The following is a 14,224-nucleotide window of genomic DNA, read 5'->3' on the forward strand; positions in this document are numbered from 1 at the left end:
GTTACAGGACTGGTCTTCTTTCTATGACACCAAGGTGACTGTAATGACCATACTGTGCTTGTTACAGGACTGGTCTTCTTTCTATGACACCAAGGTGACTGTAATGACCATACTGTGCTTGTTACAGGACTGGTCTTCTTTCTATGACACCAAGGTGACTGTAATGACCATACTGTGCTTGTTACAGGACTGGTCTTCTTTCTATGACACCAAGGTGACTGTAATGACCATACTGTGCTTGTTACAGGACTGGTCTTCTTTCTATGACACCAAGGTGACTGTAATGACCATACTGTGCTTGTTACAGGACTGGTCTTCTATGACACCAAGGTGACTGTAATGACCATACTGTGCTTGTTACAGGACTGGTCTTCTTTCTATGACACCAAGGTGACTGTAATGACCATACTGTGCTTGTTACAGGACTGGTCTTCTATGACACCAAGGTGACTGTAATGACCATACTGTGCTTGTTACAGGACTGGTCTTCTATGACACCCAAGGTGACTGTAATGACCATACTGTGCTTGTTACAGGACTGGTCTTCTATGACACCAAGGTGACTGTAATGACCATACTGTGCTTGTTACAGGACTGGTCTTCTTTCTATGACACCAAGGTGACTGTAATGACCATACTGTGCTAGTTACAGGACTGGTCTTCTATGACACCAAGGTGACTGTAATGACCATACTGTGCTTGTTACAGGACTGGTCTTCTTTCTATGACACCACGGTGACTGTAATGACCATACTGTGCTTGTTACAGGACTGGTCTTCTATGACACCAAGGTGACTGTAATGACCATACTGTGCTTGTTACAGGACTGGTCTACTATGACACCAAGGTGACTGTAATGACCATACTGTGCTTGTTACAGGACTGGTCTACTATGACACCAAGGTGACGGTGATGAACCGAGTGCTGAATGCCACCGTGCAGCGGACAGCCGACCACGCCGCCCCAGAGATCACACTGGACCCTCTGGAGATCGTAGGAGGTCAGGAGGCATTTTAGTCATTGAACCACGTGAAGCCTGGCGTCCCGATTCTGGGCGCGAAACATAGGGGCGAGAATAACCAACCTAGAAACTCAAATGTGACCACTTTTCCCACAGGGTTGAACCGGTTCCGTTCTTTTTTCCCGCCTAATTTTGAACCAAATTAATTGGTACAGATCCCTAAAAGTTGGTTCGGAACTGGAAACAACAAGTGGGTGTGTCACTATTCATGTTGGAAGATGGAAGATGTGATATAAACCATCGAAAAAAGTAAAGAACGGAACCAGATCTAGAACCAAAGTTGTTTTGGTGGAAAAGGGCCACTGTGAGCTTGTAGATGTAGAAGACATAGATCAGCTTTTTTCTGCAAATATGTTCGGTGTAGAAAAGGGGGGCTAATATAGACCTCTGGGGGACTAAATATGTTATGTTATGTTGTTTGTGCTCAAACGTGTGTGTGTGTGTGTGTGTGTGTGTGTGTGTGTGGTGTGTGTGCGTGCGCGTGCGTGTGTGCGCGTGCCCGTCTCACTGCATGTGAACTGCAGGAGAGATTCGAACCTCAGAGAACACGTACTTCTGCCAGGCGGCTCGTCAGCTGGCGTGCGTGCCCTCGTCCCAGCTGTGTGTCAAGCTGGCCAGCGGGGGAGACCCCACGTACGCCTTCAACATCCGCTTCACCGGAGAGGAGGTCCACGGCACAAGTCAGTACCCCTCTGTTCTCTCTCCGTTTCACTGCTGCCTCACTTACACGGTCTTCAGTTGGGAGTGTTTTTATTGTTTGCTGGTCATTTTTAGCCCATACTCCATATCAGATTTTCTTTTGTGTTTTTTGTCCAGCACATATCATCGCTGTCGGCTATTTTTGCGTGAATTCCTGAAAAGTAGCAGTTTTGGACATGGGGCTTGTCACAATTATTACATAATCGGCTAATCGCAGATAATCGCAATTATTTTGTCATAATCGTCATAATTGTTTCCATGTTGAAAGATGTAAAAGTTATAAAAATGGCAGTAATTTCTTCGTATATCTCATATATGTCACATCTGCCATGTGCACTTTTTCATTACGAGGCTTAAAAGCCAAAACAGAAATGTAATTTCGTCAACTTAAATGTGTAATGTTGACAGCCCTAGTTACGACATCAACGATAACTTATTGTCATACTAACTGTGTGTGTCTCTCTCCCCGTGCAGGCGGCTCCTTCAGACACTTCCTGTGGCAGGTGTGTAAGGAGCTCCAGAGCTCGGCTCTCCTGCTGCTGCTGCCCTGCCCCAGCGCTGCAGCCAACCGGAACAAGGTACGCCCAGCAGCACCGTTCACTTCAAACCCCACATCATCAGAGTCACTATTATCTGCACCGTAAACAGTACTGAACAGCACTCCTATATACTACGTTATACTTTAGCTATTGAAAAATAGCAGATCTATGAGCTTGTAGATCTGCTATTTTTTTTTAAAAATCATGAAAATGTGGTGCAAATCTTTGAATATGTATTCTTTCAGAGTGAACGTTTTGAACTCAAATCTTTGCTTCTGGGTGGGATCCCTAGAACAACACATTTTCAGATGGGGGTCGGCGGCTAATTGCATATAATTTTTGGGGTCCTTGGCATGAAATAGTATGAAAACCACTGAAATAGAAACATAGGTTTTTCAGAAAACTGTCATGATTTAGAAGACATTTGTAGAATCTAGTCTCAGTCCTAAATGGGTTATTCAAACCCCACATGACATTCACTATTCTGCATTTTTTTTTACTTTACTGATGATAAAAGACAAAACAAAGAAACAAGATTGTTATTGTTATGCAAATGTTACAACTGTACCCCTAAATTGGTCCTGCATGTAAGATGTACAACAACGAGGGGTCAAAACACACAGGAAGGTTATAAAGTCTCCACCTTCAAACCATGTAGGTCAGTCAGACCTTCTACCTCCTTCTCACCCCAGCATATATGACTTCTTCAAAACACAGACTTGTGTGGAGGAACATGAAGCCTGAGGGGGGCTTCCACTCTGTTACAGGACTGTTTTGAGCGCACTCACTGGGATCTATTTTCACAACAACATGTAGAAGACCGTACATCCACTGTACTGTTTTATATACAGAACTGCACTGATAATGTCTGTCGACATATCAGTTGCTTTACAAACGATGAGTGTTGGTTGACTAGGGAGTCATTGAAAGTGCAGTGTTGGACTCGTATAAGACAGCGATGAGTCTGCCTAGAGAGCTGAAATGCTACGACCTGTCAGAACGGTGCTCCATTATCAACTTGGCACTCCATCTCTCCGAGGCAAAAGAACTTGTGATTGATGTTAGGAATAAGGAAACGGGAACGTGCTCCCTTGTGTACTGGTGTCTTTCTATCGCTGCTCTATCGAAAGAATACTCACCCGTGTTCTGTATGGTGGACGTGTGGTCACTTCAGCTAACTGCACTGTGGCCATCACAGCAATGGGAGTGTTTCTGTGGTTTTGCATAGATTTGGCTTTAGAATAGCATACGCGCAAAATAGACTAATAGTCATTATAATGCAAGGTGAGGCTTACAGTATGATACTTGCTTAATGTAAGTCGCTCTGGATTAAGAGCATCTGCTAAATGCCTAAATTGTATTAACAAACTATATTGTAAACATGCTGCTTCATCTTTGTATTGTGTTGGTTGTATTTATTTTAGATTTGGCATACATTGTCCTTCATCCCAGTGGCTATTACAAAAGAACAATAGCAAGATGTTAGATAACAGTGAATAACCGATTCACAGCAAGCAGTGAATGTGCTCCATTCCCGCCCGGTTGCAGTAATTATCACCCCAGCTGATGTTGCTTGTTACTTTTTTAAGTTAGTTTTGACTTTGATTAAAACTTCAAATGACGTACTGCCGCTGAGCTTTGTTGGGCTTATGGGGTTTAAACAATTGATGTTAATTTGCAATGTTCCAGGCATCCTGGAAAAGCCAAGTTGGCTGCCTATAGTACAACCGGGCTGGGCCAGTAACTGCTGAGAAGCATCTGTCTGTCAGGCTGCTAGGCACTGCTTCAGTGAAATCCTCTTCTGGAGAAGAGAGGCAGTTGTTCCGTATCTGTTCCATCTCTTACATCAGTGAAAACAATCCAGCATTCCATAAATAACCTTCACTATACTGGTTGGTAATGACACCATATGAAAACAGGGGCTTCTTTCGTCAATCATTAGCAGCATAAAATGCAATCTGCAATCACACTTCAAAGTTATTTCCAGCCCTCCCAGTCAGCCTCATCACGTGTCAGTCAGTATTTTGTCCTTAGATGGACTTCGCCATCGCACAATTTGGACTGTGGTCCTAAACCACAGTTTTACAAAGGGGGGGTTTTGGGCTTGGACTGACACCTGGGCTTTCCCCATAGAAAGCCCAAGTGTCAGTGCTATGGGTGGGGTCAAGCCCTCAGGGTTCCTTGAGCGGGTTCCAAATGTCTTCTGTAACTCTGAGAGTTATGAGTGAGAAGCACAGTGTTAAAGGCTTTGCTGCTTTTCAGACAGGGAGCGAGTGACGCAGCGCGACGCGTCTGCTCATGAGGGGCTTGGGACGCGTAGCGTGGAGGAAAAAAAGCTCACCACAATCCAGGTCTAGCCGCCCGCGTGCACGCGACAATTTCACGGGACCGCACCTCGACGCCCCTCAACTTCTCCGCGCATCCAAAATATTGGCCTCTCATTGAAGATGAATTACCAAGGAAGGCGCATCATCTGAAACAACCTTTAACGTGTGTGTTTTTCTCCACACAGGGTAAATACATCCTGACGCCGTGCCCAATCAGCTACACGGAGGAGCAGCTGCTGCACTTCTTCGGACAGCTGCTGGGCATCGCCATCCGAGCCGACGTGCCGCTGCCTCTGGACCTGCTGGGCTCCTTCTGGAAGGGTCTGGTGGGCGAGCCCCTGGACCCCGAGCAGGACCTGCAGGAGGCCGACCTGCTCACGTACAACTACGTCAAGAAGTTTGAGAACGTAAGGGAGAGGCATAATGTGTGCACAATGTCGTTTCCTCCCGTTCTAAGAATTGAATGGACTTAATTTTCCATTTTCACAAGTGCATAGGAATTCTTTTTGAGCTCAGCTCCCAGGGTCAGCATTTAAAAATACAGATATGACAGATAAGGGGGAAAAAATTGAACATACACTCCTATTATGTCCTACCAAAGTAAAATAGAATAAATAAGTACTTCATAGTCTACCTAAAAACAGTACAATAATTGCAACAGTGCAATTCATCTATCGTAATTCAGTTCATCTGTCATGATTCAGTTCATCTGTCATGATTCAGTTAATCTGTCATGATTCAGTTCATCTGTCATGATTCAGTTCATCTGTCATGATTCAGTTCATCTATCATGATTCAGTTCATCTGTCATGATTCAGTTCATCTGTCATATTGACTACCGTCCTTAATGTCCTTGGCTACTGTTAAAACAAAGTGTGCTGTGTGGCCATGGGTGGAGATGCTAAAAGCTGCTGCACCTCAGTTCTGTGTACACATCCTAACTACTGATGATGTTCCACACCACTGTTTTGAGGTGCACAACAGAGCTTATTACTTACGCAAGCAGAGCGTGAAAGTACTGCGATCGGCTGGGTATGTATGTACTATGTACGTATGTCGGGGTATGTATGTCGGTGTCCTCTCTTGTTTAAGACCGTAGCCCAATCAGGGACCAGCATCATCTCTGGCAACGTCATTATAATATCATAATATATATCTTCTTTTTTTTTTGAAGTAGTGATGCCAGTGGTGAGCGCACCTCATGGCGCAAGTAGGCCATGTATGGCCTACTTGTGTGCAAGGCGCAAGTTGGCAGCTCGACAGAGTGCATTTCTACCAGCAGCAGCAGCAGAACATTTCACCATATAACGCTGTGGGTAAATCCCAAACCTGTGACTTCAGGTGAGCGACGAGGCGGAGCTGGAGGCCCTGTGTGCAGAGATCTCGTCCCAGCACCACTCCGGGGAGAGCCCCGACTCGCCCAGCAGGCCCTGCTGCACCTTCACCTACGTCACCATGACGGGAGAGGACGTGGAGCTGTGTCAGCGAGGACGGAGCATCAGCGTCAGGTAGGAGATGCTTTCCTGTGCTTAGGATTTTGTATATGCATTTTGTCTGTAGACCAAGGGTTCCCAAACTTACCAGGCCCCCGAAGACCCCCCCCCCCCACAAAATAGTTTTACCGTAGAGAAGATATATAGCGGCTGTTTAAAAAAAGAAAGAAATCCTGTATATTTGTTTCAGGTTTTCTGGGTGAAAAATATATCTTCCAATGCACTTTTTGAAGATGATAGATTTTGTATACGTCATGCTGTATGGCTTTGTCATCTTTGTCTGAACTCTGTGCGTGTGCGTGCGTGTGCGTCAGCTGGGAGAACAAGGATGTGTATGCACGTGCGGTGCGCGGGCTGCGTCTCAGGGAGCTGCAGAACGTGGAGTGCATGACGGCCGTGCGCGCCGGCCTGGGCTCCATTATCCCCCTGCAACTGCTCACCATGCTCAGCCCCCTAGAGGTGGAGCTGCGCACCTGCGGCCTGCCCTACATCAACCTGGAGTTCCTCAAGGTAATTAAAATAGGCCGATCTACATATAGACACGTTGTGAGCTTGTAGATTGGCTATTTTCTCATTAACACATTTCTTTATTGATTTTGCAACAATAAAAGAACAATTATAACAGACAGATGAAACAGGTCAGTTTTTTAACAATTAAAAGCACCTGAAACAAAACAGAAAAGAAATGAAAAATAACAGAAAGCAAAACCAAGTTGAAAATGGTCAATGGACAAGACGAACAAACAAAATCACTCATTCATCCAGGGGAATATGGAGGAGAACCGGGGGGGGGTTCTTGCTCAAGTGCATTCTTCCAGTATGGTAAGCGTGCCAATGTGGTTCAGAAAGGGCTGCCAGTTTGCACTTTTTTGTTGTGTATACATTTTATACTACAGAAATAGCTGATTTACAAACTTTCAACATAGACATGATTATGACGACTATGACAAAATAATTGCGATTAGACGATTGCTATGTATTGTAACAATCGCCCTTTGAGCATTAAGGCAAATCGTTAACTAAGGAAAAAATTAACAACAGGCTCGTAGGGTTATATCTGTAATATTTATATAGAGACGCCACAAAAGGTAACTGATAGCCCAAACGGTTCACCGTTAAACCAGTGCACTTGGCACTGCGTCTGTCCCTATCTCTCTCCCTACAAAAGAAAACAAATACACAGGCAAACCAACTTACATCAACAAACAATAATACAGTTTCACAACCCCTCACGCCCCAAACAAGTCCCGACGCTCTCAGAAACACTTTGCGTCACAACGTCAACAACAAACAATAAACAATAACACCCCCCAAAGTCAACAATACACAACCGTGGTTAGTGTTAAATAACTAATAAAGTCTGCGTCCTCCTCTTCTCTTAAATGAAGCGCTCGCCCGCGATATTCAGTTCCTTTATCCAAGGGTTCCAAAGAAACGAAATGCGCGTCCGCTCTAAACAGTCTGAAGAAGAAACTAAATGTTCGGGGTCCCCCTTAATATGTACAATCCAGCAAACGTTTGGACAGATCTCACCGTTGGCTCTGACGGTCACACGCACGCCAGCGACGGTGATTCCAAACGAGGGCCGCTTCTCCAACGGCAGCAGCAAGCGAGATACTTTTCCGTTGGACTCGACCGTTCACAAAGGCTGCAGATACACGCAATTAACCCTGAATAATAGTTAGTTTGCTATCTGGCGCCTGGAGCTCCACTCATGCCGTGCAGGCCTACACCTCTCTTGAGTTTTTCTTTCCCTCCCCGTGTGTCACTTCCTCCTATATGAAACCTTGGTTGGGTGGCGACATCAGTCTCTGACAGCTGTCAATCACCCCTGTAGGAGGTCCATTACCTTTCTCGTGAACAGGAAATAATTCTAATATAATCAAAATCAGCACCACACGTTACATTTCATTTCAAAATAGATAACATGCACAGGAAAAAATAAAGCAGAATAACATAGAAATGTGCTTCGTCACAGTATTATGTAATAATTATGACAACCCCCCCCCCCCCCCCCCCCCCCCCCCCCTCAATAGGCTCACACCATGTACCAGGTGGGCCTGATGGAGACGGACCAACACATCGAGTTCTTCTGGGGCGCCCTGGAGACGTTCACTCAGGAAGAGCTGTGCAAGTTCATCAAGTTTGCGTGCAACCAGGAGCGCATCCCCTTCACCTGCCCCTGCAAGGACGGCGGGCCCGACACGGCGCACGTCCCCCCTTACCCCATGAAGATCGCCCCGCCCGACGGAGCGGCAGGTAAAAAGATGACCGATGCACACTCAGACCTTTTTAAGGGTCCGTTTGGAACCCCCTTCAAGTAACCCAGAGGTAGCCTGGCTAATAAGCCAGACCGAATCAGCCGTTGGCAAAAAGAAATTGCCTGCCGGCGGATTACGGTCTGGAGAGGCTCAATTGTACGCCCATTTCCTACACCAGAGAACTGGTGTGGCCAATCGGGACACGGTATGCAATATGGGCGGGCTTTGGTACAGTGACGTTCAATGCTTGAGAACTTTGACTGACAGTAGCTCTGACCAATTGCGTCAAAGAGAAAATGTTTGAACCCGCCCCCCGGGAAACAAGATCCATACACAGCATCTCCAGACTCAAATACCACACGACAGTGTGATTTGAGTCTGGCTTATTAGCCAGGCTAACCCAGAGGGTCCCTGTACAGTACCTGGGAACCGTTACGGAATCGGACGTTTAGACTAGAGGGAATCTTCAAGGAACTGTAATGGTTCAAATCCTAAACGATCCCAACCCCAGCGACAGACTGAATTCCAATGTTGCATTGTAATGAAATAAAGATAACAAATAAATACGATAACAAAGGTTAAAACATACAAGCGAGAAACACACTCTAACCTTCTGTAAGGAACACATGTACTTTAACCTGAGCAGCAACAGGTGAGTAATGTACAGTGAATTATGTTTATAGGTTTATAACATTTGCATTCTATAAATCTACTGTATTACATCAGCGTTGTACATCAGCGACAGGGTTTTTTAGTCCCTTGATTTCTTTGTGTAGTAACGGCCGTGTATATGACGAGAGTTTAATTCCATTCTGGGCGGGAACCCCTTTCAGTGTTTTAACTAAGCATTATGTTATACTTTAGCTATTGAAAAATAGCAGATCTACAAGCTCATAGCGCGCCACCGAGTGGCGCGCTACGAGCTTGTAGGTCTGCTATTTTTGAAAAATCGTAAAAATGCGGCACAAATCTTTGAATATACTGTATATTCTTTCAGAGCGAACGTTTTTTTTAATTTGACGTCAGACAGGCAGTTATTGAATATTCAGCCTTTATGTACACTTTGTACAGTCATCTTTGTGCTGGTGGTGCAGAGACTGTGAGAAGCCCTGATGATAGTGATTATCATGCCTGCTTTACTGGGCATTGTCTCAACCTCCAGACCTACTTTGAACGTCATGTTTACTATTTGTATCCATCGGCGGCACTATTCTAGTGTCTCAAAATGTGTGTTTGTTTTTTGGCGATATATAGAGTGGGTTTTGTGCTTGAGCTGAGCAAACAACTGCGAGGCGTGCTGCTGTGTATCTTTCACTGAATGTTATCAGCATAGAGTACAGTGCACTGGCGTGAAACAATGTCGTCCTTTAGATCAGGAACAGGCTTTGTAACCGATTGAGATAAGAGATTGGCCCTGTTGTTAACCAGTTGTTATCACCTGAGCAAGATGAGCTTATCGCACGCCGTTACTAACCCTTAGCACTGGTTCCTACGCATCCTGTAAAACCTGGACATGCCGTTTTCCAGTCATGGGAAATTACAACAACAACAACAACCTTGTAGGCCCAGGGCGGAGTTCTCCGTCCAAGTTCAAGGTCATGGTCAAGTGCCCAACACGGAGATTGATAAATAGGATGGAGATTAATGATAACAAAACCGTTCGCATCGCTCTAGAGCCTTGGAGCGCTTGTTGCCCGATCCGATGACGTGTCAAAAAGTGACACGTCATCGAAAATGTCCCCTGCCTGTGGTGTGGCTATTGTTAGCTGCTACACAGACATGCACACCAGCTTCCGGTGCGCCGGTAAAAGTGGTCCGTGCGCTATAAATGATGGGCACATGGATGAAATTGATTAAATAGTTCCGGGCCTCCAAGGTGTTAAAATGTCCTAGAAAATATTGTGTTGTGTATTAGAAAAGTAATTAATGCAGATTAGGTTTTTGTATGGTAATCATGCAGGAATCGGGGTAGAGGGTATGTTCAGATACATCCTATCAGATTAAAGCTGTTGCCAAATTATGTAATTTAGCCAGCAGCAGGGTGGCTTAAAATGACATGACCATACCAACAGGTTCATACGTTCAATGTACGTTGCAGTGTATCATTTATTTATGTGTCGTGCGTGTGGTACAGTGTATGTGCGTAGTTCTCTCATTTATTGAGAACGCTTAAGCCTTCTCAATAAATAAGAATGCTTATCCTGAGCCAGTCTTGCATCCTTCATTTTGGAGTGCCACGTTTTCCACTCCGGTGGTATTCTGAACCTAGTTCTATTTATAGCTGAGCACCCGCTGCCTAAACAAAAAGGCATATCCATGCAGAGGAAGCGCACCTGCTTCTTAAGGCCAGTTGCTGTAGATACAGTAGCTGTTGTTATGGCCGATGTTGCATAAGTCAGATTTGTTGTCAACATAATTTTGCTGACTCACCCACATATGGAACAAACGCCACACCCGCAGGGAGGGAGTCGGTGACAGTTCATAACACTTGGGATTCTTGGCAGGGATGGGATCATTTCATAACAGACCGAAAGCAGGACTGGAACTGAGATGGTCAGCTTTGATGGTGTCCTTTATGGCACCCCACACAATAGTGTGTGGGGTGGGTCTATGATAGAGATAACAGGCAAACGATCAAAATAACAATTCTTCGACATTCTCTAATTGTGCAGACTTCTTGTGAATTAAGTAATGCAGATGTTTAACAATAATTTAATTCTTAGTTAATAATTTAGCTGGGGACCACCTGGAACCCTCTCAAGCACCACTAGTGGTCGCGAACCACTGGTTGAAAACCACTGCTTTATGGTGATATTATACAGTGGCACATTTACATAAAGAACTCTAGGTAGGTTAGGGTTAGTTCATTTTGTTTTGCTCGTGCAAAGACACATGTATGTTTTTTTTTGTGTCCTCCAGGTTCTCCGGACTCGCGCTACATCCGCGTGGAGACCTGCATGTTCATGGTGAAACTGCCCCAGTACACCTCCCTGGACGTGATGCTGGAGAAACTGCGTTACGCTATCCATTACCGCGAGGACCCGCTGAGCGGCTAGGAACAAGACTTGACGACATCTCCCCATACTTACTGCTTGAACACTATGTCCAACCTCTGTCCCTTACTCCATAACTCCTCTCCTCTCCCCATGCCCGGCTTCACCTCCACTCTGAGACAGCTTTTATTTTATTTACTTGCTTTCTTAATTTCTTTCTCTTTACGAAAGTTTGTAACTGCAATGTGCCAGTGTTTCATTTGAACAACAGTGAGTATATATACACAGATGAAGCATTTTATTTTCTGAGGAATTCACAGGAGATTTATCTCCACCGGCCCTTTTTGACACTGGTCGCCCGAGTGTCCGTTCTGGTTGCACTGCGTTTTCGAGCGGCATTGAGGTTCATCATTGATCTGACATTCTCACATTCTCCTAAATGTATCTCTAGGTTGTGAATTGACGGGGTTTTAAGTCAAGTTTTGTGATACCAAACGAGTGACACTGTGCCAGCGGCGCTGTTAAACAAAAAGAAAGAAAGTTCAATTCCTGTGCACTGTGCGCTCTTAACTGTACTCTGGCTTGAATCAAACGTTCTCAATGTGAGTAACCAAGTCTCACAGTTGCAGAACTTGCCAGTGGTGTCGAGCTTGTCTTAATCTCCCTGGGTTCCTTACCTAGTTGCTTCCTTCCCTCTGTGGAGAGAACAACGCTCTGAAAACTTGCCTTTACTACATTACCTTCCTCTAGACAGGGGGGGGTGGGGAGGGGGGGGCGGACGCTGGCTTTGTGTGAAATGGAATTCCAAATGATGAATTCGTCTGGATCGTATAGGTATAGTAATCGAGCTTTTATGTGATGTGTACGACGGAGGTGCATCTACTGTACAGTCAGGACAGGAACGAAACTGCGATGCTGCCTATATAGCTCTGACCACGTCGGCTTCCAAGCAGGCGGAATATGTGAACAAGTGCTGTATAGCAAACGATGTAGTTACTGCCTGTAAAGAAGAAAAAAAGAACTGCTAATGGACAAACTAACTTATCTGCCTATATAAACCATGAATATATTTTATTCGAATCTCCGATGAGAGGGTATTTAAGTCATGTAAAAAGTCATATTAATCTATTAGTTTATGAAATTGCTATTTGGTTTTAAATATCCTAGTAGCTGTGGCGGCATGGTACAGGTCAGACCGACTCAACACCGGCCGTTTGGGGACACGAGGGGCTCCACCTGGGTTCCAGGAGAGGCGCTGCTCGGTGCCAGGTCTGCTATACTTACATTTCGGGGGTTTAGGAAACCTGTGTTGCTTCGTGAAATGGGAGGGGGACGTCGGCCTCCCGAGCTGCTCTCCCGCACTGCTTGTGTGCTACTGCTACTGAATGTGCAACAAATCCCCCACCCCCTGCTCCGAGCCCCACAACATGTCATACTCAATCCACACACACACACACACACACACAAACCGGTGGGCGGGGGGTGGCTTATCTTAAGTTCTGCCTTTTAAAGGTTTTCTGTCCAGAGAGAACAGGATTCTTTTGTTTTTGTTTGTTGCTTTTACCCATAACCAAATGTTCCGGCTGTGTAAAAGAACACACAGAAAAACAAACAAATGTAAATAGACTTAAGTTATGTCTGATGGCAGTTTGTATTAATTGCTAATTCAAATCCTTTTTTGATATTATAATTGGTTTCCTTTTGTGTTTGCTTTGCACTACTCTTCCATGAAAAGATTTCTAAATGGAGCAAACTAAAGGATGTCTGTTCGACATCCAGTTTGTTGGGTTATTATTTTTTACATATTTTCAAATGACCAGTAAATCGATCACATTTTTGTCTTGTACTCAGACAGACTCTACTACTCATGGTGAATCATGTTTTCTTGTGTGAGTAAAAAGAAAACGCCATCTTACTTGGATTGGATTGAACTAAAGAACAAGGTTATAGAGGATTGATTTGACTGATTGGTTGGCTGATTGATTGATTGATTGATTGATTGACTGACTGACATTGGACATGTATGGGATGGTTGAATTGCTTGCTGGTTTTGTTTTTGGTTTTGTTCTCTTGAAAGGTATACCGCTGCTAATGAGGACGCTAATCACTCTCTCTCTCTCTCTCTCCCCCTCTCCTTTCCTCTTTTGGGAGGTGGAGAAGATTATAAAAAGGACATATCCATACAAAGAGGTGTTACGATAAGAAAATGTGTGCTGTACATTTACTTGATATTTATTACAATTATTTATGGTTGCATTAACTTAACTTTTACTGTCTTTACCTCTGCACATCAGAAACTTAACACATATCTAAAATGGATTATACAGCTGTAAAGAATCAGATGGCGTTTGAGATTTCTGTGTCACAATAAAGAAATGTCTTGATGTACAAACGGCGCATTTGAACCACCGGCTTGTTTTGTACCTTTTGCATGTTACGGGTGTTGTCCCGATCGGATCGGGTAATCGGAAATCGGGGCCGATCATGTCATTTTCAAATGATCGGAATCGGATCAGGAGCCAAAAACCGTGATCGGGACATCCCTAGTATCAATATTATATCCATATCATGATATTAGACATGTTTTGTTTTTGTCTAAACACAGCTGGTGTAGTCAGATCACGGCTGTTTTGTAATGATATTTTCAGATTAAAAGGATAGGTGCTATACTGAATATGCGGCAATAAAAATTGTGAAAGGGACAATTCCGGAAAGGGCTTGGAAATTGCGTAACAGTCCAGTCATGCATGTAGACAATGTCTGAATGTTGATAATGCGGCCGGCCGTTTATCTTCTCACCTCCTTTTGGACATGCTTTTTATGTAAGGCCCCGTTTAGTTCCCAAGCCTTGTTACATCACTCACTGCCTGTAAACCAGACACCTTTTGAGA

The 14,224-nt window shown here is 44.5% G+C and overlaps 1 protein-coding gene across 1 annotated transcript in view; it reads left to right on the top strand.

Moving 5' to 3' along the window:
• The window catches only part of LOC306934468 (putative E3 ubiquitin-protein ligase HECTD4), a 109,361-nt gene extending 95,631 nt beyond the window's left edge, over positions 1–13,730 (top strand). The window contains 8 exon segments of the mRNA XM_079517037.1: positions 881–1,000; positions 1,546–1,701; positions 2,195–2,298; positions 4,772–4,993; positions 5,928–6,094; positions 6,394–6,589; positions 8,116–8,338; positions 11,260–13,730. Of these exon segments, the coding sequence (XP_079373163.1) occupies positions 881–1,000; positions 1,546–1,701; positions 2,195–2,298; positions 4,772–4,993; positions 5,928–6,094; positions 6,394–6,589; positions 8,116–8,338; positions 11,260–11,396 (1,325 nt within the window). The 3' untranslated portion in view covers positions 11,397–13,730.
• The last annotated feature ends 494 nt before the right edge of the window (positions 13,731–14,224 follow it).

The sequence above is a fragment of the Electrona antarctica genome (assembly GCF_951216825.1).
Source record: "Electrona antarctica genome assembly, chromosome: 12".
Lineage (NCBI taxonomy): Eukaryota > Metazoa > Chordata > Actinopteri > Myctophiformes > Myctophidae > Electrona > Electrona antarctica.